Here is a 26,694-nt window from a genome sequence, read left to right as displayed (position 1 = left end):
TCTGAATTGTATATCTCATCTTGCAAAATTGGACCGTCAAGTTTTTCATCCTCCACTTGCTTATTGAAAGAATTGCAGTGTCTTTGAGCGAGATACGTTTTTTTATTGCAAAAGGTAATCTCTTAAACTATAAATGTATAATATATACACAATTCATGTATAATATATGCATAACTATGTATAATCTATATATATCGGCTAGAAAAAGTAAACAGTGAATCTAAAGGGCTATTTGTGTAACAATCCCGGAGGATTTTCACATTAGGGACACATGGATGTAGCAACACTAATAGTGGAGAAACTAATTTCTCTATAGCTATTCAGCAATAGTAATACTTTTTTTAGTTGAATTTGAAAGGAAGTGTTCAGCTTCCTTTAACAGGAATGTCCGCTTCATTCTTTTAGCAAGTAGAAAAAAATAGACCAAGTAGCAATTACAATCGACAAACTCAAAAACGTTCCCTTGTTCTACCATCAACAATTTTTCAGCAAAACTGAAGGCACATAACTCACTTGAGGCATGATCAACTACAGGCATTGTGTACTTGCTAGTGATATCGTAAATTAACTTTTTCTTCAAGGCTCTCAAATATAACTAGTACATTTCATCAAGATTAGCTGTACCGAGGCATAAATAGGAAGAGTAGCTGCACCTTTGAAGTAACAAAAGAAGTCGGCTCTCCCCAATGCCTCTACATCTTGAATGAGAGGGCCCATATTCGTGCATACCAACGAGCATCTGTGGTTAGAAGCTGATATGCGACGAGGAACCCAAGCAAACAAATTTGCTACAGCATGCAAACCTGTTATTTCACTTGTTCTCTTGCTCGCCAGGATGCCGATATGGCAAGTATCTGTGGTCTTTTGCAGCATTCTTGCGCCTTTTCTTCTCGATATATGCTTCCAGTTTGCCTGATGCTTTGAGTTCCTTGTATTTCTCAACAAGTTTGCGCTGCCTAATTTCAGATTTTTTGAGGTAATAAGGTTGTTTCCCTTGCTTAGCAGCTTCTCTCTCTTTCTTCTTATGCTCTGCCAAAATCTCTCTCTCAGTGTGCTTCAATCCTGCCGATTTCAATTGCTTGTCAATCCAACCAATGCGATTTTTCAGTTCATTTATCTCTTCTGGATCATTTGATTTCCTCATCTGTTTCTTCAGATCCTCTTTTTCTGCTGGAAGATCATCCTCGTAAAGAAAATTGTATCTCTTTTTGAATCCATCTTCGTCAAGCTGGCCACATAAAGACTCAAAGCGAGGGTCACGAGTAACCTCTTTAGGGACTTGGATAATTTCCCTAAATCTGCTCACTGGCTTCTTGCTACTCATCTCCACTGGCCTGTTCTTGTTTGCTCGGCCACTTTTTCCTTCAGAATTGAACTTCCTATACATTGTATCCGACCCATCAGACCGTGCTCTCTGCAATTCCTCAAAGGTCACATCAGCAAGCTCCTCCTCTAACTCCTTCTCCTCCTCATCTTCAGACGAAGATTCATGTTCATCAGAGTCTTCAAATTTGATTTTACTCGAACTTGCAACAGCTGGCTTGTCTTTTCTCATCTCAACAGTTTGATTCCGCTAGAGAAAAACAACTTCAGAACTTCACCGCACGGAGATGGAGAAGTTAGAGGAGTAAAGAAGAACCTCAACAACAGTAGCCTATAACACAAACCACTAATTAAAACAAAAGAATACATATTCTGTCCAGTATATAGAATAAGCCAATGCTAATTCCAGAAAACATGACTGAAATGCAAGTAAACACTTAAATCTAAGTCAGTTAATTTTTTCTTTGATGACAATGGTGTTTGGTCCAGCTTGCAGCACCTTCAGATATAATGCATTCAGCTGAACCAAGTTTTTCTGACAACATGTGTGTGTGTGTGTGCGTGAAAAGCCACTAAAATTTCAACAAATATTAAATTATCAACCCATACTTTCAAAAATACAATGTGACGGTGCTAAGAACTTTAAAAGTAAAACTTATCAAGCTTAAATTCTCGATCCGCCTCTAAGCACCTAGCTCGACTAATACACCAAGCAGCATACTAAACCTCCCACAAGCATAAGTGCCAAGTCTAGACCTATCCACAGAGTGCTGTAAGTAATTAGGAAGTGAGCTCTCAAAGCTCCATGTTATTTATTACTCCTACACCTCAACTACTCAACCATCCCCTCGGGGACTTTTAAAGTCAATTAATTCAACAGCTAGGATTCAATTTAAAAAGGAGAAAAGCAAGATTTTCAAAAGAAAAATTGAAAAGCCAACACAAAATGAAATGCCACTCTGAAACCAAGACAAGTTTTTCGTATCATAGTAATGGCAGTCACATTTTGCTAGTTCAGCTAATGCAAATAATGCTTAAAGAAAAAGGCAATGAATTTGACAAATTTCTCACACTTTGTACGATTGCGGTATTCAAACCTTTAACAGAAGATGCATACATATAATGAAACTGGGTAAGCTTTCATAAGACATCAATTCATACAAAATAAAATCAACAAAAAGCACAGTTACATCAATCCAATCGTCTAATATGAGAAAAACAAAAGAGGAATGCGAATCACTCACCTTTGGTAAGAGTGGCGTGTATAGAGACCCGAGTTAAAGAGATAAAGCTTCAAGCGACCGAGGGAGACGTTATTAGACAAAAACCCTAGCTACGGGGTAGGTTAATTTGCCCCAAATTATAGTACTATACTTGGGGTCTGGCCGTCTGGGTAACAACACAAAAGTAAATTAAAACTCAATTTAATTTTGTCTACTAGGTCTATCTAGCTGTACAAAAGTAAACATAACATAGACCACCTACAACCATTTTTTTTTTTTTTTTGAATATATTACCGGACAAACAAACTCCAATTTACACAAAAAGAGCATACAAACTCTTATTGTTATTAGCTTTTCTACAAAAGAAAAAAGATTGTCTTACTTAAGTCCAAGTATTCAGTGGATGTACAGTTAAAATTCAAGTTATGGATTTTTATGTTTATGCTACTGAACCAATTCTTTTTCTCATGTAAATCGATTAAATCGACCTTATTATGTAATTTTGTGACATCTGTCCTTTTTTCCTCTAAACTTTTTAATTAAAATGACTTCTTTGGATCACAAATGGTAAATGGCATATTATTAACTTGTGTTAGTGACTTTTTGCCTCTATCTTGAACTATTTTTCGGAGGGTTAAGTACTTTTAATTGAGGTAATAATCCATCATGATTAAAAATAACAATTGATCAAGTCGTAATATTAGAAGTAAATTTCCCCCACATACAGGTACGGTCAACTTTGGTGGAAGCAAACGGCTTTTATATAGAAGCAATCAGTCCTTGTTCAAATGGGACGAAGTCCAGCAGTAGCCATTTTTAAGCCTGCTAATTAAATATATCCACAATTAGGGGTGATAAACGGGCAAGTCGGATCAGATATGGGACGAGTCGAAACGTGTAATGAAAAAATGGATAAATTATCCGGCCCGACCGATATTTAATATGGATAAAAAATAGGTTAACCGACTGCCATATTATCCATGGCTTCATGAGTATGACCACTTTTGGGAGAATTCCTAGTCTCCCAAACTTGAGGAACCCCTAATTTGAGGTGTTACAAATGTAAAAGTTAAACCCATTAGTTATCCATTTTCTAAATGGATACTATGGTTCTTATCCATATTTGATCCGTTTTTAAAAAGCTCATTATCCAACCCATTTTTTCGTGGATAATATGAGTGGTTAGCTATTTTCTTTAACCATTTTGCCACCCATATCCACAATTTACAATGTATTTAAAGATTAGACAATTCAATCAAACTTCAGGACTAAGAGTCCGTTTGGATTGACTTATTTTAAGTGCTTTTAAGCCAAAGCCATTTGTAGTGTTTGGATAAAGTAAAAAAGTGCTTTTAAGCTAAAATGACAAAAATAAGCCAAAAGTCAAAAGCTAGAATTCCTAACTTAAAAGTCACTTAAAACAAGCTCATCCAAACGGGCTCTAAGTATCCTGGATTTTTGTATGCTAAATTTTTGAGCTGCTAATTTAAAATTCAGGACGAATATCATGTTTAGCAAAGCTGAAAAAATTAGCTTATTTTGATAAGTGCTTTTCGAAAAAGCATTTTTGGAGAAAAACAGTTTGTGTTTGGCTAATAAATTTGAAAAGCACTTTTGAACAATAATTTGTGTTTAGCCAAGCTTTTCAAAAAGTGCTTTTAAGTGTTAAATTACAAATAAGGACATGAAAAGATTTGCTTAATAGTTAATATTATATAAGTAGATAAATAATTACAAATATTTATTATTAAAGATAATAATTAAATTTTTTATTTTACTTTAGTAAAATACAAAAATAAAATTTAAAAGTACTTTAATCTTTCAAGATAATTTAAATATATCAAAAAATCATCAATAAATATGAAAGTTCATCTCAAAAGTCATTTTATATTACTTAATAATTTAAACTAAGTAAGGTTATTTTGGTATATATAATATTTTGCAAAGGATATTTTTGGTAGGTAGAAAAGTCAAAACTCCTTCTGCTTTCGGAGAGAAGCTACTTTTTCTGTTTCATCAAAACTGCTTCTGCTTCTAGCCAGAAGTACTTTCTTCCCCAAAAAAAGCTTGGTCAAACACATCAAATTGAGGAAAAACACTTTTTTGAAAGAAAAAAAAACACGTTTGGCATGGGGAGAAGCTTGGTCAAACATGCTCTAAGTGTCTGAATTTCTAAACTGCTAATTTAAAATTAAGGACATAGGATTTGACTTTCTGGACACCATTCTCGAACTTTAGGATACGATGTCCTAAAATTTAAGCGAATAAGCTAATCTTTAAATACATTGTAAATAGTAGATATATTTTAAACAACATGCTTAAAATGGCTACCTGGTATCATTTCCATATTTAAAAGGATTCTATCTTGTCTGACCCAAATACAACACTGTCCGATTTGATTATTGCTCCAAGTCAATTTGATGTCATTGAAAGCCCAATCAAATAATCCAAACGATCAGGGAGCTCCGAAAGACAGATGGGATGAGCTACAATTACACACTAACAATGTGAATAAATTTTTTTGCTATCAGCGTAAAATGCGCAGTCCATGACAAATGAGAAGAGAAGTACAGAACTAGCGGAGTTCTCTGTTTACATATAAATACCAAAGATTTAACAGTGTCTGCTGCTATTCAGTGCCTCCATCCCTTTGAATAGCCATCCTCCATATAGGGCTCAAGAAAACCTATAAACTGCATATCCAAAGGAAATGTCTTGGTCTCACCAGCTAATTTTTGAAATAAGCAAATCTTACTTTTCACTGACAAGTAATATAATGTCTTAGTAGCATTTGTTTTATGTTAGACTTATGCGATATATAAACCAATATAGGAACTGTGTACGGGTGTATGCACCTTAATTCCATCTTTGGACCACCGTGCACCATATCCATTAGCAACTCTTATCTCAAAAACAACCCCATGTGGTGGAACAATATGCACATTTATCCAGCAGCAATGAGTTATTAAATCGCTGATAACATCCAGGGCGACCCTATTTTTATTGGAATCTGGGAAAGAAAAAGTTGAGATAGTAGCTTCTTAAGAGGACAAAATAATCGCACAAAGAGGATTCTTGCTAGCAATATATGATTTTATTATATTTCCTTCTCCACAACAGAGAGGTACAACATCTTGTAGAGCGTAAGATTAGTCCACCGGAAGGCAAAAAAGTCGGCAGAAATAAAGAGTCCAGCTTAATGCACCCATGTATAGCACATTATTGGTTTGTCTCATGGGATAGGTGATGCCAGGAATTGCCTTCTAGAAGCAGAATGATACCCGCAAACGAAAATTAGGAAGAAAAATGACAAGCATAGCTCAAGCATTAGAATCTCACATGCAACTCAAGAATGTTTACATTGTATGGCCCTGGAATGAGGAACTAACCACTTCCAGAAAAACTACCCCAGTAGCTGTCGCTGCTCCTGTTTACATGCTTTGACATCGCCCTAGCTCCATCGGTTAATGTAGAACCTTTAGCCTGTTGCAAAGACAAAATACCTAAAGAGTTACTTACATATGAAATATGAGCAAATCTCTTTGGAGTGCTCCTGCTATAACACTAGACGTGCATTTGTCTAGCATTCAGTAATGTCAGTAAATCCATTGGCATACCACAATAAAATAACCTGGGAAGAGATGGTAATAACTAAGATATCTAGTTACCTCTACAAGCTTTGGATACGGAACAAATGTGTGTTTAGCTTCATTAACTGCTTTTCGTATTTTCTTCCTGTCCTATTTTTAATAGGTCAATGTTTTATCCACCATCCCTCAACCTACCCCCTCCCACATAAAATATTGGTAACAAAAAATGGAGAACAAAAAATGAAGGCTTCTCAATGACTGGGAAGTCGCTAGAGTTAGTGAGATTTTCAAAATGCTAGAAGGTTTTGCAGGATTAAGGGAGGTGGAGGACTCTCTTACATGGAAAGGAGGCAGTGGTTCTAAATTTAAGTCAAGGCAGCATACAACTATCTATCATCTAGAGGACATCCCAACACACCTTGGCCTTGGAAAAAGATTTGGAAGACCAAAGCACCATTCAAAGTTATTTGCTTTTCATGGTTAGTGATAAGAAAAGCCTGCCTCACTCTAGAAATTCCCCAAAGAAGAGATATTCAGACCAGCTCTACATGCTTTCCATGTCAACAGGAAGATGAAACCAATGAGCATCTTTTCTTACATTGTGTTATTACTAGACAACTTTGGCAGCTCTTTATATGACTAGCTGGTATTGTTTGGGTGATGCCCAAGGACACTATTGGCCTGATATGCAGCTGGAACAGTATTAGGGGAAGAACCTGTCACAAGGAATAGTGGAAGCTGTTCCAGCTTGCATATGGTGGACAGTTTGAAAGGAGAGGAATGCAAGATGTTTTGAAGGCAAGAGCAGTTCAACACAGAAAATCAAGAGTTCTTACATTTCTATTTTTCATTTTTGGTGTAGTGATGTAGAATCACTACTAGACCTTTTTGATTCTCTGTAAGATTTTCAGGTGTTGTACTTGTAAATATTAGATACCAGCCCTGTTTCTTGGGTTCTCATGAATATAATTGTTACCTTTGTCCAAAAAAAGGTAGAGCAAACTGATATATATTTAAACATAGGATCCGCATTAGCAAAGATTCTCAAACTATTTCAGTATAACGAGTTCAACTCATGTCCTATTTCAGTATAACGAGTTCAACTCACGTCACCTGATTCTATCTAGTGGACCTTCGAAATTCTGACTAACTTGTGGTGCCTTACTGCCAACGAAATGGCAAGCAGAAGATTTTGCTTCTGGTAACCAAGAAAATGCAGCAAAGAGGTTAATGGAGCTTCAGAAGCAATTTAATACAACTTTCTCTTCTTTCTCATCTTAATGTCATCTCAATTTACTTCTACTGATAAAATGCCATCTCAATTCACCCTTTACTTTTCAACTATTATAATAACAATAAAAACAACTAATTTTCAAGGAAGCAAAAGTTCGCTATGCGCAGGGAAGAATTCACACGGAGCAAAACCAACAAGATAGCCATCAGGTCATATCATACATTTGGATTATGTGGCAACAAAAATGATGAGATAAGAGTTGATGCTGGCGGTGGAAGTGCCTCAGAAACCGTTCCAACTGTACATACAAATCCTAAAAGCTTCTGAACACCTGCATAGCTCAGTTCCTGAATGAAATTAGAGACTCGAATCAGGAATTAACAAACATCTCAGCTATCTTCATATGTAGCTGAAACAAATATATAAAACTTTGTAGTCTTAACACAGATGTTAAAAATTGGATTTGATCTCAAAGCAACTACACCAAGAGCAAACTGACGCACTATTATAAGCACAAACAGTTGTCGGACGACAAGCGTGTTACCAATAATAGAAGTTAAAATTTGTGTGTGATCTCAAAACAGACACACCTGGGAAAATTCATGCACTATCAAAGCACATACAGTTGTGGGACAAGCAAGTTACTCAGAATGAGAAGGAGGAGGATGCAGATGTACAAAATATAAAGAATTGTTAAGAGAATCTGACATATTCTTGTTCGATGATTTGATGCAACCTCTCAGAAACATGTAAACAGTCGGGTATACAAGTGGTTTACAACACTCATAGAAGCAGCGTCAAACATTGAAGTAGTAAGAAATTATATTGTTATGTGAATTAAGTGAACACTGGACAGTATATATCCAAATCCGGTTTCTGAATCTATTTATCTTGTGAAAACGACCAGCCCCCATTACAAAAATAGTTGGCTTATGCATCACTCTCCTGGACTACAAAATATGTTACTACATATTTGAGGTGGTCTTTAGAGAGAAGGGAAGGTCAGGAAAATATTAAGTCATAGCTTTCCCTCAGGGAAGGTCACTCATTTCAGGGACCAGCATAGAAAGATCCTTATACAGATAGAACAAGTTATTGACAAAAATAGATCAAAAATAATTTCTAACTTTCAGGAGAACACAACTGCTACGGTAGCACCTATGTAGCGCGGACTCTCCAAAATGTTGCCGTACCAGTGTCGGATTCTCCAAAAATACACTACTTTTGGAGTATCCGACAAGCACCCGGCAACATTTTCGGAGAGTCCGAGCAACATAGGGTAGCACTACGTCATTTTCACATGATCTAATTATTGAATCTCCAATGTCAAGATAAGTCGAGCTGAAAGCATACTCACAGAGAGCATGGTGCCCAGACAAATGGAAGGCTGAGAAACTGGCTTCTTAACACAGATAGCGAGAACACCATTTGACCTTTCTTTCTCTTCTGGGTAAAATTTCCTGTAAACTTGGACACCTGAAATTTGCATGTTTAAGAGATAGCTTTCATACAAAGGAACATCCATCATAAAGAGTTCTGAACTGATTATCCATTTTACCAATTGCAAGCATTGAAAAGTTAGCTATTACTAGAAAGCAATAAAGTCCAGTATATAATTAGCCTCACCATCTCTCACTATATATAGATGGATCAAAGATAAACAATGATCTGGCAGAAGATACTACTCTTAGTTTCGAAGACAGATATTTGGTAAGCATATAACCGTACAATGTCTTTAATTATCTTCCAAACATATTACAAGTCCCTAAGAACATGCAAGAAATGGAGTGAGAAGTAATATTCCCACTACAATAAAGCAAGGGATTTCAACCTTCTTCAACAGTATCCACTCCAGGAAGAAGTTCTTGAAGACTCTCCGCTTCTAGCATCTCACGAAATGAATGATAATGATGGACATCCTGCAAATGGGTATTTTATTCAGTTGACTATAATATATAAAAAGAAAATAAATGTAGATGATGAATGTACCTGAACTTGAAGAAGTAAACATTTGTTGAAGAGGATGAAAGCTCCTGGTTCAATTCTAACATCCAAAAAAAGACATCATCTGAGAGAGGAAAGAAGGCAAGAGAAGAAAACTTTTTTTTAGAACATCAATGTATAAAATATGCTTCCTGACATTCAAAGCAATGCTTCTCTTAGGATGAAAGGATATTTCTTGAAGTTGAATCGTGGGGGTTCTAGTGTCAAATCATTTGAAGAAAAACCAGGATTAACTTTTTGGCAAGGTACTAAATGTGGTTTTATTATGAAATGAATATCGGAAGGTTAACGGGAGGAAAAATGAAAGAAATAGTACAAGCAAACATGTTAAACAAAAATTACCAACAAATGAGGTCTTCATGATCTAAAACATTACAGATGGAAATTCTTCCTTTAATGACAACTTTGATTAGGGTCAGTATAATACAACCATACAAGACTCCTTCGGTATGCTCTTCAGAGCATCAAATTTCATATGACAGGGAAAAACAAGAGTTAACCAAAGACAGTTTTGTTGACCGCAATGTATGCTAAGAATAGTATTTCGGCACATGATTTGATTGATCGGTAACCTATATTGGCATACGATTTAACTGATTGGCAACCTAAGCACAACACATTTACCAAGTATACGGCAGAAGCGAGTCATAATGAAGTCATACTTATTATAATGTCCAACAGCACATCTTCCTTCAATTGTTTTCTGTCCATCTGCACAAACACTACGACTGCTAAGGGAAAAATGCATTAAAAGTAAAGGAAATCTAAATCTATGACAAATTGAAAACTAAGTTTGCTAGCAAAAGCAGTATATACAGATATTTTATACTTCTAAGCAGGGAGAAGTAAGGTTCCTGAACATGGAGTTCAAAGTCCACAGATTTTAGCACCTGTAGTTAGCAACATCCAATATACATTAACTTCAGGATGATGTATAAGAAACTGAAACAAAGAAGAAGAAACTCCATTACATGCTTAACTTACATTTAGCAAATGAGAACCTTTTGCCCTTATCACACCAGTCCACTCTTCTTCCTTTTGCTTCAATGAACTGGACTCATGCATTACTGCAAGTTTGTATTCTGTCCTTGGCAAGGCTTCAGAAGATATAGCCTGATATAAGGATGCTGCAAGGTGCTTGTATAAAGGATATGATGGAACTCCTTCAGAAAGGTCTGTCACATACAAGCAGAACAAGAAAATGAATTATCAACCTGATGTAGTGCTAAGTATCCAATATCTGGGCCATACAGTACAAACGAGAACTTTATATTCTTTAAGAAGAGGAGGTTGACAATTCTCATTTCAGAGAAGGGGGCAACATCCTTAGCCTTTCTTCCTACACGGAAGCAAAGATCCATATAGACAATACCAACTTCAACTGTAGTTGGGATTACGACTAGTTATCAGTGTTAGGGATGTGAGAACCCCTAAATTGCCTCTAAAGGCAAATTATTCAGTATTGGACTTAAGCCTCTCGACCCTCAAGGTAGGGTAAAGTCTGTGTGCACACTACACTCTCCAAACCCCACTTGTGGGATAATATCATTATACTGGATTTGTTGGATGAAAGTTGACTTAACCTGCGAACGTAGGAGACTCTTTATGCTAGTATCAAAATCTCAAAACGATGTACAGTCAACTGCTAAAGTTAAGGCACCATTAGCCTAAAAAGTAGGGGGGTAATTTTTTTGCTTTATCTTCCACACATAGTAAGCGATAGAGTGGGGTCAATGAGGTGATTAATTCAGCTGCAAAAGTCTCAGCTATGAAATTATTTTAGTGGTAAGTATCATGCCCTTGTTTTAATAGTATACATACATAAACAAATAGTTGGAACCACAAAAAAGAGTAACAGATGAGAGTGATAGAGCTCAAGAATCCTTAAAACAAGAGTTACCAGTGGAATTGGGAAAGAGATTGGAAGGATCGTCTTGTAAGAGGGCGGAGCAGTAATCTTTGGAGAGAGCTATGTCTATTTCAAAAGTGCCGTTTACGGAGGAAGAAAGTGTGAACCTCAGCAGCTCTTCTATGCAATCTTTCAGTTGCAGTGACACTCCTAATCCCGGTGATGCTGCCTGAGTTTCCATCTTTATCGTCTACAATCTGAATTGTATCAACCCCGTGAGTTCATGTAGTAGTAGTAGTAATTTTTACTGGGGCATAGCTTTTATATTAATGAAAGCGTCGGAACGAAATGGAACGAGCTTAAAATACAACACAATAGATAAAAAAAGGTTGAGATATACTACTAATTAACCCTAATTAGTTCAAGATTATCAGCTCGTTTGGATTTTTGTTGCATGTCCTTTGATAATGTATCCTATTGTATTCTACTGTACTGCATTGTATTGTATAAACATGCAATATTACAAAGAAAAAATAAAATACATAGTAGAATTAATATATAAAAAAGTAAAATAAAATATGATTATTTAATAATAAGGTCAAGATGAGAGAAAAAAGTAAGTAAACCACGCTACCACATCAAATTTGTCGTTTTATAAAGTGACACTTTTTGTCATTACGTAACAATGCATTTAACGATACGATACAATAAAATATAAGTAACAATCAAAATAAATATTGTATTTAAAGCAACAATACGAGGTAAACAAGCTCCAACCAAGCTGTAAGTGGTACTGGTTGTTGGGCCCTCTAACACGATTTTTGGTATCATTGAAAAAAAATTCGGCTGCAATATTAATATGTTGAATGAGGAGGCTTTACAATTATGTGCAAAAAGTAAAGAGTGAGGGTATAAACATTCAGTAACCAAAATGCTTTACTACAATTGACAATCCTTGAACATCTAGTTCCTGAAAAAGATTGAATAAATACATTTCTTCCTTCTTTGAATTTCTTACATGCCATTGTGGGGTTTGTCCCCGTAGCTGGCTTCTTTTAACTTTCTTAAAACAATTCCCAATTTGTTGGTAATGTTTTCCCATGCAGAGAGATCCATTTAATCTTCTGTACTCTTCCAAAACCCCTACGATCTTTTCAATCTGTACAATACTGTAAACTAATACTGTGCCTAATCAGCTGCTATTTCCCTGACTGAACTTTGATTTTGGAGTCAGTCTTGGCTTCTTTAACCGTGCCTAATTCTAGCATAACTACTGCTGCAGAAAAATGAGGCTTAATAGAACTATCAATGTTGTGATGATCCTTTTCATGGTGTGTCTCGAATGTCCATACGAGGATTAACACGACCATTACTACTGATAGGAAAACAAGTCCTGCCCATGTCATATGCGCGTTTTTCTTTAATGGTTTGCAGTGTTTTTCAAGGATATCTGAAAATGAACTGTACACTGTGTTACATTCTGCTAGGCTTTCAATTCCAGGGTAGACATCCAGTATCTTTTTGAGAGCAGTTATGTATGACTCAATGTTGTTGAATATCCTATATGGGATCATGACTCCTCCCTTGCAGCTTGGATCAGTGCAAGTCAACATCTTGATTATCTTTATAAAAGAAGAGAGAATTCCATTAAATTAAAGGTAACGAAAAACTAACTACTACTAACTACTAAAACTTTGTGAAAATAAAAATGTAAATCATAGGTGTTTGAGCTATACCCCAGGGAGCTCTCCTATCCTGATTGCGCTAGATGGACAGTTCTGATCTGGCTCGTAGTTATAGTCTGGTGGACCGGAGAATGGATTGCATATCTGTGCAACATTTCCATAATTGGTAGATAGCTCACGATTTACCTGCAAATTTCCAAAAATTCCAAAATTTTCAAGACTAGTAAATAAAATACTTTAGTTCAGGTTTAAATTTCAGGTTTACCTTGTTCACTACTCGATGAATCCCTTCACTGGCAGTATATATGATTGATTGTGCTGAGAGCAATTCATCACAGGGGAGGATTGAACTCAAGCTATTATTATAGGGATTTATCCGGAAACTTTCTAGAGCTGTGCATGCATCTCCAGCAAAGCTGCAATAAATACAACTTGATCATGAGTACGCCGAGGCAATATAATTTTGAGATGAAACAGAAAACTTGAGTAAGTTATCGGAAATCGTTTTCGTACTTGTCTAGGAAGAAATAAATCCCGAAAAATAACCAGCAGAGACTTGTAAAGATCCAACATACTGCGATTAGCCTGCATATATCAGAATATATTGTTTCAGAATTTTGCAACTGTTGGAACATGGCCAAGAAGTTGGTAGTGTTAGGAGGCTAAGATTTGCACCATTGACATGATATACTTACAGGTGAAAATTTCTTCTAAATTTGAGGATTCCAAATACTGCAATGAAAACAGATTTCAGCTTTAGTCAGTATTAGATATTAGATATTTTATCTTAGGCTGCTAGTGGTTCCTGTTGTGTCTATATTACTTCATTGTGTCTGTAGTATTGTGCCATTGTTACTGCTTATTGTTATTGCTTTTCTTTCTATTTTCTGGTTATTACGTTGCTAGTATTATCTTTCTGGCTTCCGTTGCTGTTACTGCTCCACTATCTCTTTTCATCTTTTTGAGCCAAGGGTCTATCGAAACAACCTCTCTACTGTTAGTACGTTCAGAATGAGTGTGATCTTGCCATCCTCCGGAGTAGGGGTAAGGTCTGCGTACACACTACCCTCCTCATACCCCACTTATGGGATTTTACCGGGTTGTTATTGTTTTTGTTGTAGATATTTAATGATAGCCCTACAAAAATTACTAACTATTTTTGGATATTAGTCTCCTTTCTTCCTCTTCGCATACTAGACTAGAGTAATGGCAAAATTTTGAAACTTTCTTTTTCTTTCCTTTACTTTCACTAGCTCCCAAACAAGGGGGTGTGTTGTACTTCAATTTTAGGTTCTGATTTATAGATTCTTTTGAAATAGTATGGAATGAGGATATAACATGGAACAATGGAATTCAAGTTGGACTTAGTACACTCACCTGTTAGGGAAATTGCAGCAGCCAAGTTGAGTGAAATAGTCAGTGTAGTTACTATGTACCTGCCAACAAAAAGTAGTGTGCATGTCAGTCTTTGTACGGCCTGGAAAGCATAGGCGAATCGATGACAAGTTCTATGCATTCAACTAAATACATTGCTTTTGACTCGAACTATGCATGCATATGCAGAACAAAGTAAAACATATACATATAAGAAGATCGCACTCATTCTGAATGTACTAACAGTAGATACTGAATCCATCTTACTGAAAGGGACCTATCTAGAACATAAGACGAAGGGGGAGGAGGAAGACTTACAGTATCTCGAGGCTTTTCTCGACTAAACGCCTATTTTTCTTGGCTCCCCGATGTATATCAGCAGCCTGTCTGTCAAGACTTTGTGAAGTGGGAATGAGGAAGTTAGCAGCCTCATCACCTATATCAGTATCTTCTAAGTCATTATTCATATCTCTCAAGGCTTCAGTACTAGTATATATAGTCTCTGATGCCCCATCTGCTGTATCAATGATAATGTTCACAACTCTATCTGTTCTTGAACGTAGGTACGCATTCCCTCCTAGTACCAGGCCTGTTGCAGTTCTGCAATTACAGAGACTTTATCTCCTCAGTTGTTCTAACCTTTCAGAGTGAATGAAACTACTTCATTGGAGGATGCATTATATAAAAAGGGCATCCAAGTGCACAAAGCATCCCGCATTCAAGCAGGGTCCGAGGAACGGCCGCACCCCAAGGGAGTGTGATATAGACAGCCTACCCTAATGCAAGGCATTAGTGGCTGATTCCACAGCTCGAACCCGTGACCTATAGGTCACATGGAGACAACTTTACCGTTGCTCCAAAACATATCGCATTCAAGCAGGGTTCGAGGAACGGCCGCACCCCAAGGGGCGTGATGTAGACAGCCTACCCTAATGCGAAGCATTAGTGGCTGCTTCCACTGCTCGAACCCGTGACCTATAGGTCACATGGAGACAATTTTACCGTTGCTCCAAGGCTCCCCTTCAGAGGATGCATTATATGCAGACATAAAAACCAGAGGTTAAATGAACTTAATGTTTATTGCGGTAAAGTCATAAAACTAGATAAGAGAGAACAAAGTGATGCTTACATTGCTAAAATTGTCAAGAAAACAGCTGAGAAAATAAGCCAGAGATAATAGTGTTGATACTGACAAGTTGATCTCTTCTTAAGCTTCAGGTTCTTCCTTTTGCCGCAGTAGGTAGAGGTTAGAAGATATAGTCCATATCCTAAGCCACAGGAGAGCCACACTACTGCAATGGCATAGCCATATATACCTGTAAAGATGGTGGACTGCACAACAAGTTAAAATTTAGTGCTTGAAAATATTTTGAGTCATACGTGAAGCATAGTTGCTATAACTTGCATATATTGGCAAAAGATTATATGTTTTTTTTTTTAAATTTAAAAGCAGGTTATGGAGTACTTATTATGACTATAGTTAAAAATTGGACAAAAAATGGTAAAAGTTAAAAAGTAAAAGAAAACAAGGGATTATATTACATTGATGTATAAAAGAAAAATATAAACACTCAATTAGTATAGAGGAATTATTTATCTATGTTGATAGGACTCTCTAAAACTGTTAAAACACCCGCGCATCAAAATACACTACTATTGGAGGATGCGACACTCGCGTCTTATCATTCTTGAAGAGTCCGAACAACATAAAATTATTATATGGTAGGAATTAAGAAATGCAAATTACTCACACTCCAATAGTGTTTATTTGTAATGTCAAATCCTCCTCTGTATTTGTTGAAATTGTCCAAAGGGTCTGTTCTCACCGTATCATCTGATTGCTTCCTTGCTTCTGAATCATTGTCTATCTCAATTAATATTCTTCTTTCTGCCGAAATCAACAAGTATTTTCATCAATTAAAGGCATTACTATATATTAAGCTTTGAAAATGGCACCAGGGAGCGGCTTGTAATGTTTCTGTTTAAAATATAACTGGTTTTTAAATACTATTTAAAGTGTAGCCACTCTGTAATAAGTAAATAGAACTTGGACAAAAATTATCTCTAAAGACTACTTAGCATGGAAAAGGTTAGATCATCGGGTCTGAAGTTAGGCTCTGCCAAAGGCCAAAAGGTCCAAAAATTTGAAGCTCTAACTTAAAACCAAAACGTCAGATTTGAAGTTGGCTTCTTGCATACCTAAAACTTAAAATGTGAAGTTAGGTTGTTGTAGTTCAAACTTTAGACTATCGGACTTCGTTTGAAGAGATTGCTAAATTTTTAAACTTCGGCTATTCGTTAAATAGCAGTGCTAAACTTATTTTTAGCACTTTTTGACTTTGTCAACACCGAAAAAAATTAAAAAGAGCTTAAAAGCTGATTTGACCTGCTTAAAAACCAATCCAAACACCCTCAAATTTGGACAAAAGTACCCTAGCTAAAACATGGAATGTACTAGCACAATATGTTGAATTATGGAACTCCTACGTATTATGTTACTTCAACACATTATGAATTCCAACACATCACGTTAGAATCTCATATGTAAAAAATTCGAACATCTAACATATTATGCTGGAATTTTTCTGGATTTTTAAGGGTATTGTTGTTCATATTTTATTTTTACATGAAAAATGGCTATATTTTGATTACTTTTGAAACTATGGCTAATTTTTAATTAGCATTTGTAAATCAGTTTCTCATTTTTTTCCATTCTATTTCTCTAAAAGCCCATGAAAGAGAGTCCTATCAACCAAAAAAAAATAAAAACAGAAAATAGAAGAAGAAAGATAATAACACCTGCTTTGATTTTCACTCCTTCAAGACTAATGATGTTAAGGGCAAGGAGGGTAGCCACTAATAGCAAGGAAATAGCCACTTTCCTCCTATGCATAAATCTCATCTTCTAACCTGTCAAGTAATCAATAACTAGTTAATTATCAATTGGGATACTTTTCTGTTAAACTATTATTTTTGTTAACCAAATTCATTTTAGTTCTTTTGTACTCAGGAGAAAAATGAGAAACGACTTTTGAGAATCAAGCTAATCTAGTTTAATAAGAGGGACTTTTTATAGAAATATACTAACGTGTTGCTAATGACAACATCATAATAATAGACTAATAGTAATGATAACACCAGTTGCCTCATACTTCGTAAAAGAAATTACTGACGCTACGTTCGTTTTCATTAATTTATTACACTGATATTATAGGAAATCTTTTACAACATCATCGGTATATATAACTTAAATTCAAACATCAAAACTTTCTCTAGCTGCTTTCAGAATCAGACCCAGGATTTGAAGATGGCTAGGGCGCATGAGAAAAAGAAGAAAAAAAAAGATAAATATATTAAAGCAGAGTTCTATATGTACATGGGGTGTCACTTCTAAACGAAGGCCAAAAGGCAGCGTGTGAACACTTTTAAACTGAGAATATGAAATATAACTTCCAATTCAAGTAAGGAACCATATTTAAAATAATAATCCTTATTGATGAAGAAGACTGAAATAAATATATCTAAATTATCCTTCTCCAAGATTAACTAAGATTTCACTCCTTTTAGTGTTATGTTTTAAAGTCCAACTAACTTTTGAAAAGCTTAACCGACCAAATCCCCCAAGACAAAGGTTATCTTATTTTTTTAATGGAAGAATTGTTGAATAAAAAGTTCGTTTCTGATCAAATTGCTTTGTACGTAATTAGTACAAAACATCACAATTCATCCAGAATTATATTATCTTAAATTAGCAGAGCGTTATCATCAAATAAGTGATCAAAGCACACTTGGTGTTTTAACCATTAATGGTTGGCTTAAATATTACTCTTTAGGTATGTTTTGCAAACACTTTTATTTTTAATTTCTCATCTTCTTTAGAAAAAATAAATGGAAACAGACACATAATTAAAGAATAATTACCAGAGACACAACAAATCCTGGCCTGAGATTCTGCTTCAAATAATGATTTACTTTGTTCAACCTAGCATTTAAAAAAAAAGGCCGCCCCGTACACAAAGTATTCGCGTGTTCGGCGAAGGACCGCAGTTCTAATAAAAATTACTCCAACTCAATAAGAGTTCTCAATGTTCCTGTTTGAAGCTCAAAATATATTCTATGTTAAAGCCTGAACAGTGGAAACTCTTGGTCATATTCAGATACACGAATTCCAGCTTTTTAAAAGAGTTTTATAGGAAAAAGGAAAGTTCAATTTCTAATGAAGAGGAAAGGTTTGTAAACCAAAAGGTCTTTTCATTATTTATACAGTATACAGCGGCCTCTCTCAACCCCTTTGTGTACTATAGGTTGAATAGATACGACTAGAAAGTTGAGTTTTCAGCTTAAGTTACCCTTTTGGAAATTTATGTACATGTTTAAAAAAAGCAAGTAAGTTATACGGGATTTTATGTTGGATTTCTAAATGAAATAAAAAAGGAAAAACCTTGGCGTAATAAACTTGGATAATGTTTCCATTAAGTATTTATTGGCTTAGCCGGGCACACAGTTTTTTGATATATATGAAGTGAAGAAAAGGGATTGCTTAATTTACTACAAGTATGAAAACTCTTTAATTATGGTGCCAGAATAATCCTTATTTTTTTATTTTTAGTTTTGGTTTTCTTTTGGAGGTGGGGGAAGGGTGAAATTTTAATTGTGATCATCACCCCAAATAATAGATTTAAAAAAGAAACAATTTTGGTGCTTTTAATCACCCAAAAATTGTGCCGTGAAAATAGAAACTTTTATTAGAGTCGGGTAATTTAGAGGGCAGGGGTTTGTTTCAAAAATAGGTGAAAATTGGAAAAATTGTAGAGAACCTTTTTCAACCAAATTAACGCTATAAGAGAATAGTTTTCAGTTTATGCAAAAACTGAATAACTGTTCTATCTTTCAATTGGTTCCCCATTCGCGTCCGACTTATATAGGAGCGCATTTTTTTCTTCTCAAAACTCGAACACAAGACATTTAGTTAAGGATAAAAAGATCTTATTCATCCTACCACAAATCCTGATAGTAAAAAGTCATTCTCTAATAGTGTTTATTGAATTTTTTTTTTAAAAAAGGTATTTAAAAAAAAATTCAGCACTTTTGAAAACATGCGCCACCTTTTTTTACTAAGAAGGATTTCTAAAAAGGAGACAAAATATAGCTATTCCTTGATAAATAGTACTCCATTATTTTTCTTTTTTCCTTGTCTTGTCTTTCTTGGGTAATAGAAACGTGAAGAAAGATGGAATTGCTTTTCTTCAAATGGTTTATATTTATGAACTTGAGTACTTTAGCAACGTGAATAGAATAAACCAATACTACTACATACCTAGCTATGACCAACCTATATCCGCCAATGTACAAACAGAAATAAAACCAGAAGATTGAACACACACTATATATATATATATATATATATATATATATATATATATATATATATATATATGATTAATGTATAATTACACATAACATACCTTCTCGTGTATATAGTTGCAGAAGAGTTGAAAGGAATAAGAAGAAAGAGAGTAATTAAGCACTTAATGACAACTATGGAAGAAGAAAATTAGACAAGGATATATAGAGGCAGAGTTCAATGTGCACGAATTCAATGCCAAAAGGCAATGTGTGAACACTTTTAAACTGAGACTATAGAATATAACTTCTAATTAATTCAAGTAAGGAACCATATTTTAAAGATAATCCAATATTTATTGATTATTGATGAAGAAGACTAAAATAAATATATCTTAATTATCCTTCTCCAAGATTAACTAAGATTTCACTCCTTTTAGTGTTATGTTTTAAAGTCCAACTGACTTTTGAAAAGTTTAACCCCCAAAAGAAAAAGATTTTTTTTTTTTTCATGATAGAATATTCTTGAATAAAAAGTTCGTTTCTGATCAAATTGCTTTCTACGTAATCAGTACAAAATACCACGGCTCATAGGATTATATTTCCTTGTGTCGGGAAAAGTACACTTTTCACATTTTTTATTGTAGATAGAATTTGTCTATATGCGAATGGTCTCATTAAATACGGGACCAAACGATTCTTGGTATTTAGACTAATGAATAATGGTCGGCTCAATTAGTATCTTTCAGTATGTCTTGCGAGACACTTTTATTTTTAGTTTCTCCAGAGAAATTAAAATAAATGAAAACAAACGGAAAATCAATGAATTCTTACCATATGCTTTAATTTGCAGTTTGTTTGAGGCTTCTTGTACAAAAAAGGGAAAAAGAAGAAGAAAGAAACTCAACTCGCTCAGAGTTGCCAGCTTCCTGTTTGAAACTCAAAGATATATATAGTGTCACTTAATTAAAGCTAAAATACTGGAATTAATCTTGGTCATATTTATTTTCCAGCTTCTTCTATAGAGCTTCATAAGAAAAGGGGAAGTACAAAAAATTAGAAGCCATAGCTAAATAGTACTATGATTATTGTTTTCCAAAATGTAACACTGATTTTAATTCACATATATAACTCATAGTAACATTTTGGTTTGGAGGAAGATGTAGACACGCAACATATATATGAGATATATATTTAAAGACTTTAATTAAAAATTATAAGTGTGATATGCCCTTCCTGTATGCTGTATAAAATAGAAAATCTCATAGTTTAATCAGCCATTTTCCCCGAGTATCGTCACAATCCCATGGGAAATATTCTTCAGGCGACTTGAACGTCAAACTTCAACTTGCCTTTAGAAGATCTACTTATTTAATTCTGTTCACAGCTAACAAATCTTTCTTCTAGAAAAAATCTAAAAGTCAAACCAAATTAATTATAATAGAAAAATATAGATTTGGTTTGATTTGATTGGTATTGAGTAAAAAAAATCGAACCAAGCCGGCATATAAATATATAATTTTTATATATACTTTTAAGACTTTATATAGAATTTCTTTAAAAAAATCTAAAAATATTTGTGATCCTCTCATGGGACGTAATATTTAATAAAACTATGAAGTGAATTTATTTTTTATTTTAAATAATGATTTGTATCATTACTATTGTATGCGGTCAGGATCGGGCTTCCCTAATTTTGTATGGCTAACCGAAACCGGGGTGGCAGACCAAAGCTTGGCCTCACATGGCATCGAACCATAGCACGGAGATGGATTGCTCAGCTCGTGAATCAATGACTGATCAAGATTAATACAGTCGTGATCGAGACCGAAGCGGGAAAGAAATCGAGCGAGACCGAAGGGAGCCTGTTGAATCGAATAACAGAAAGCCGAGATATCAGTGATCGAGCAATGATCGTGGCAGAAATCTCGGCACGTATCGAGTCAGGGCCGGCTATTTAGCCAATCATGGGACTTCCTTCCGTATTTAGAATTGTATCATAAGTAGAATTCATCTACTATATAAAGGAGGTTCTAATCACTTTGTAAGCATTGGATGGACGCATAACGAAGCAATACATTTAATTTTTTCTCTGCAAGCTCTGTTGTTCAGTTCATACTTTTCAATAGCATGCTCAGTTGGTTCAAGGGCGATTTAGCTCGAGGGTCACAATTGTTCATCACATTGATTTGCTTTATTTTACTATTAATTTCTAATATTAATCATCACATTTATCTGTTTGTGCCAATTGAAATCACATATCCTTAAAAACACTTATAAGTTTAATTGTTATCCAATTTCAAGGGTAAACAGTTTGGCGCCCACCGTGGGGCTAAGGCTAATAGTGGTTGCCTAGTATAATTTTTGTAACACACACTATTTTAGGCTTGTTCTTTGAAGTGTCTTTGATTCCAGGATCAACATATCAAACTCTCAAGTAGCACCCACACACACAGACAATAGCCTTGGTCTTCATGGCGAGAACGGCAATATAGCCGCCCCAGGAAACAGAGCACCTCCGGTCAACCCCGATGGAGCCCCGACCGTGGACCCAATCGACGCCAGCTCCTATATTGCTATTAATGGGAATTTGGCCATCGATCCTGAAAATAGCGTCCGCAGAGATGCTCGAATAGCTGATCAGAACGCACAAGGCGGTGAAGAAGGTGGGATTAGCCTTCGAATGATATTCGAAATGTTGCAGACTCAACAAGCTGCTATAACGCAACTCCAAGATCAGAATCGTGCACCAAGCAAGATCGAGCTCGAGCCATCACAAGAAATTGTTCATAAATACGAATCGGTGCCAAAGAAATCGAATGGAGGAGAATCGGAGACCAATCCTGCTATCGTAAAAATGCTCGAAGAACTGACAAAGCGAATTGAGTAGGGAAAAAGAAGATCGAGGAAAACGATAAGAAGGTGGAAACTTATATCTCCAGGGTCGACCAAATCCCGGGGGCACCACTGGTATTGAAAGGACTTGATTCCAAGAAGTTTGTCCAAAAACCTTTCCCCCCAGTACATATCCGGAGCCAATCCCTAAGAAGTTTCGTATGCTCGAGATTCCAAAGTATAACGGGATGATAGATCCAAACGAAAACGTCACCTCATATGAGTGCGCCATTAAGGGAAATGACTTGGAAGATGACGAGATTGAATCTGTGTTACTGAAGAAAGTGCCGACACCGGTATCACTTCATCGATTGCAAACATCTCCTTGGCGGCAGGCTGTTTGATAACTAGGTATTATGATGCATTTTATACTCCTTCTTGCTTAAGTTCTGATTAGAAATGTGTACAAAATAGTCCCAAAGGCTCACAAGTTGTGCTTGATTGCAAGTTTGATCAACAAGGTGACAATGTGTCAAAAATTAGCTCAAAAAGGAGTAAAACTTGTACAAGTACCAAGACAAGACCAAGCTCAGTCAAACAGGGCCAGTGCGACCGCACAGCATTCCGTGCGGTCCACAAAGATGAAGTTCAGAGAGTATGTTTTTCAGGCCACCAGGCAATGCGGCCGCAAAGGGCTTAGTGCGGTCCGCGTTGGGTTCATTGCGGCCACACACGATTTCGTGCGGTTCGCATTGCCCAAGATCAGAGAGTTGCTAGATTGGAGGATGAAGCCCAATGCGGTCTGCGGTCCATTTTATGCGGACCACAATAGAAGCCACTACGGCCGCACTCGACTTTGTGCGGTCTGCAAAGCCCAAGTTCAGAGAGCAAATTAATCAAGCCAAGAGCCTTAGTGTGGCCGCATTCGATTTTGTGCGGTCTGCACTAGCCCCACAAGGGTATTTTTGTCTAGAATTTTCAGCCTAGTATTAATAGTTTCTTTTCCCATTTTTAGGTCATTAGATAGTTTTGGACGTAGAGTTGCGCTTGAGAAATCATTTCTTTTACCATTTTGAGTAATTTTAGCTTAGTTTCAACATTAAATCTTCACGTTTTATTTAGTAATTAATTATTATGGGCTTTTCTTCATCTATTTCTTTGTTTTCTTCTATAATTATGAGTAGCTAGACCCATTAGCTAGGGTTGTGGCCCAACCCTAGTGTGGGTAATTGATGGGCCTTGTGTTTTGATTCTTGATTGTCTATGGGTGTTTAATATTTGGACTAATTTAGGGTTTTAATGTTGACTTAGTGGTTGCAAACACTAGTTTATGCCTAGTAGACTTTGGTTTTTCTTGAGAAAGAGAGCCTAAGTCCATGAAATTGATCCAACAAGGAATTAAGGCGTATTCAAGAGATTGATAGCCCCAATTAAAGGGTTAAACCTAGAGATAGTATTACCCGACTTGAACCTTGATTGCTTGCACAAATTTGCATACTCAATTGGTCTTGAGAAAGTCAATTCAGGCAAAATCACTCGAACTACCGAGAGGTATAGAGTGAGTAGAATCGTGCAATGGCTATATCATACTCCCCGAATGTGACAATCTAGCTTTAGACTCAAGAATCCGTCAATTGACCACCTAGGAGAAAGTTACTACCCTAGTGCCTTTTATCTATTTGATCAACTCTCAATAGTTTAATCTTAGCTTTACTTAGCCTAATTTAGCATTGTAGTATTATAAAATTATAATTAATATCAAAAATCAAAAATGTTTAGAAGTGCAATTAGGAACAAATACACAACTCCACTTTAGATAGAAACTCAACTCCAATATCTAGCTCCCTATGAAAATCGATCCCGACCTTCTCGGGTAAAAGCTGCTTCGACCTCTCTTGCTACTTCATAGTAGTACAGGGTTGGCCTCTATCACTTTTTGGCGCCGTTGTCGGGGAGCTAATGTTTTTGGCTATCTATCTAAATAGTTTTGTGTATTGTTCTTCTTTCCTTCTCCGTTACTAATTTGTGTGTGTCACAACTTCAGGTACAAAATGGCAGCAAACTTAAACAACGCACCTCTTGGAGATCTTCCGCCGGGGGAGGAAGTAGATGACAATGTTGAAGATGAGGTCCCTATTGTGCCTCAAGGACAAAAGAGAGGCTGCCAGGTCAATGATAATATTCCAGACCCTCCCCCGCTACCTCCAAGAGTGACTCCTCGAGTGCTTCCAAACCAAGGCTATGCAAGTGCAATTGTCCCGCCCCGGATTCGGGCGGACAATTTTCAAATTACTAATGTGATGCTGACATTGCTGGAGCAGTGTGGGTAGTTCACGGGCTCTACCAATCAAAATGCTTACAAAACATCTCAAGGGGTTTGTGGATACCTATTGGGGGAGCAAGCAAACTAATGTGTCCGAGGATGCACTTCAGTTGAGACTCTTCCCATTCTCACTTAGAGGGAAAGCATTGGATTGGCTTGAGCGACTTCCTAACCATTCCATCACTACTTGAGATGAGTTGGCGGACAAGTTCATTGCAAAAGTTTTCTCACTGGGGCATATGGCAACATTGAGAGATGAGATCTTAGCTTTCAAGAAGGATCCCACTGAACCTTTGCATGAGATTTGGGAGCGCTATAGAACAATGGTGAAGGAATGCCCCAACAATGATATGACTGAGGCAATGATCCAACAGACTTTCTACCGGGGCATTAACACAACAAACCAATGCATAGTGAGCCAACTTGCTGGGAGCAACTTCATGAAGTTGTCTTATGATGAGGCTTGTGACATTCTTGACGAGATGGCTGACACTTCTTCTGCTTGGCAAAGTAGAGCCAATATGCCCCAGGGTGACCCCATGGTCACTCATTTGCACAAGGAGTTGACAACTACAATGAACCAACTAGCAAAGGCACAGTTGCAACAAGTTCAAAATCCTCGCCAAGTAAATACTATAGAGGGTGTCAACAAAAGAAGACAACAAGGTCAACAGAACCAAGGGAATTCAGAGCAATTTGACAATGATTGTGGTGAATTCCAAGATGATAGTTATGACGGGCAAAATGAAGAGGTACAATACATGAACAATTATCAAGGCCAAATGGGCAATTCTTCCAACCAACAACAATGGAGGCCCCAAGGCAATTGGGGCAATCAACAACAAGGCAATGGTAATTGGGGGAACAACAATCAAAACTCCAACTGGGGCAATCAGAATAATAATCAGAATAATCAGGGTAATTGGAATGGGAACAACAACAACTGGGGTGGTAATAACAATCAAGGTGGGTGGAATAATGGCAACCAAGGAAACCGGGGGCAAGGCTTTCAAAGCCCCCAATGTACCAACAACCGAACAATCCGCCCCCATTTCCATCATAAGGTCCTAGTTCTTCTAACCCTGACATAGGGAGAATTAAAATAATGTTTGAACCGATGATGAAGAAGAGTGCGGATTCCGATGCTCAGTTATCTTCCCATAATACTTCAATTAGAAATTTGGAGGTTCAGTTAGGCCAAATCTCACAGTCCTTGAATACTCGCCCTAAGGGTGCTCTACCAAGTGATACGGTAGTAAACTCGAAAGGTGAGAACAATCATGTTATGGCGGTAACTATAAGGAGTGGACGAGGCGGTGATATGAATGCCTCTAAACAAAAGCAAATTTTGAGTGATGAAGTTGAGTTGCAAGAAGATAAAGTTCCTTTGGTGGTTGAAAATGTGATTGATGAGAATGTGAATGAAGAAGTGAGGATTGATATTCAAGATGCCGAGGTGGAAACTCAAAATGACGTGAACCCATCTAGGGAACACGTAATAGACATACCGGAGCCGGTTGTGCCTAAAGCCAAGGCTCCTTTTCCAAGGCCACCTCCACCTTATCCTCAAAGGCTTGTGAAGTAGAAAAATGAGAATCATTTTAAAAATTTCATTGATATGATGAAAATCTTATCCATTAATGTGCCCTTGGTGGAGGCTCTTGAACAAATGTCGGGCTATGCTAAATTCATGAAGGAATTGGTGACAAAGAAACGATCCATGGATTATGAAACTACAAAGATGACCCACCAAGTTAGTGCAATAGTGCATTCAATGACCTCGAAGCTTGAAGATTCCGGTTCTTTCACCATTCCTTGCACCATTGGGAGTGCGGATTTTGCTAAGGCTCTATGCGATTTGGGGGCAAGTATCAACTTGATGCCTTACTCAGTTTTCAAGACTTTGGGTAT

The 26,694-nt window shown here is 36.4% G+C and overlaps 3 protein-coding genes across 5 annotated transcripts; all 3 read right to left on the bottom strand.

Moving 5' to 3' along the window:
• Positions 1 to 350: 350 nt before the first annotated feature.
• LOC104234307 (uncharacterized) lies at positions 351 to 2,821 on the bottom strand. 2 transcript variants are annotated; one of them, XM_009787846.2, is made up of 2 exons: positions 2,568 to 2,821; positions 351 to 1,654 (listed from the first exon to the last, which is right to left on the bottom strand). In XM_009787846.2, exon 2 carries the CDS (start codon positions 1,553 to 1,555, stop codon positions 812 to 814), a length of 744 nt encoding a protein of 247 aa, XP_009786148.1. In that variant the 5' UTR covers positions 1,556 to 1,654; positions 2,568 to 2,821; the 3' UTR covers positions 351 to 811. The 2 variants fall into 2 exon arrangements, with proteins under 2 accessions (XP_009786148.1, XP_009786149.1); XM_009787847.2 differs by having other exon boundaries at positions 351 to 1,595; positions 2,568 to 2,700.
• Positions 2,822 to 4,911: 2,090 nt separating this feature from the next.
• On the bottom strand, positions 4,912 to 11,557 carry LOC104234308 (uncharacterized). 2 transcript variants are annotated; one of them, XM_009787848.2, is made up of 11 exons: positions 11,275 to 11,557; positions 10,359 to 10,549; positions 10,204 to 10,264; positions 10,037 to 10,085; positions 9,360 to 9,414; positions 9,202 to 9,289; positions 8,728 to 8,846; positions 7,592 to 7,717; positions 5,936 to 6,029; positions 5,402 to 5,556; positions 4,912 to 5,239 (listed from the first exon to the last, which is right to left on the bottom strand). In XM_009787848.2, the coding sequence occupies exons 1-11, from the start codon at positions 11,462 to 11,464 to the stop codon at positions 5,180 to 5,182; spliced, it is 1,188 nt and encodes a 395-aa protein (XP_009786150.1). In that variant the 5' UTR covers positions 11,465 to 11,557; the 3' UTR covers positions 4,912 to 5,179. The 2 variants fall into 2 exon arrangements, with proteins under 2 accessions (XP_009786150.1, XP_009786151.1); XM_009787849.2 differs by lacking the exon at positions 4,912 to 5,239 and having other exon boundaries at positions 5,468 to 5,556; positions 5,886 to 6,029.
• Positions 11,558 to 11,866: 309 nt separating this feature from the next.
• LOC104234313 (uncharacterized) lies at positions 11,867 to 17,184 on the bottom strand. Its single transcript, XM_009787852.2, has 10 exons — positions 17,082 to 17,184; positions 16,034 to 16,170; positions 15,412 to 15,614; positions 14,601 to 14,882; positions 14,286 to 14,344; positions 13,604 to 13,640; positions 13,422 to 13,493; positions 13,174 to 13,324; positions 12,960 to 13,094; positions 11,867 to 12,845 (listed from the first exon to the last, which is right to left on the bottom strand). Exons 1-10 carry the CDS (start codon positions 17,182 to 17,184, stop codon positions 12,423 to 12,425), a joined length of 1,602 nt encoding a protein of 533 aa, XP_009786154.1. The 3' UTR covers positions 11,867 to 12,422.
• Positions 17,185 to 26,694: the final 9,510 nt, after the last annotated feature.

The sequence above is a fragment of the Nicotiana sylvestris genome, chromosome 6 (genome assembly GCF_000393655.2).
Source record: "Nicotiana sylvestris chromosome 6, ASM39365v2, whole genome shotgun sequence".
Classification (NCBI taxonomy): domain Eukaryota; kingdom Viridiplantae; phylum Streptophyta; class Magnoliopsida; order Solanales; family Solanaceae; genus Nicotiana; species Nicotiana sylvestris.
The sequence above is the reverse complement of the archived record's forward strand: the minus strand, read 5'-3'. Positions and strand labels throughout refer to the sequence as shown.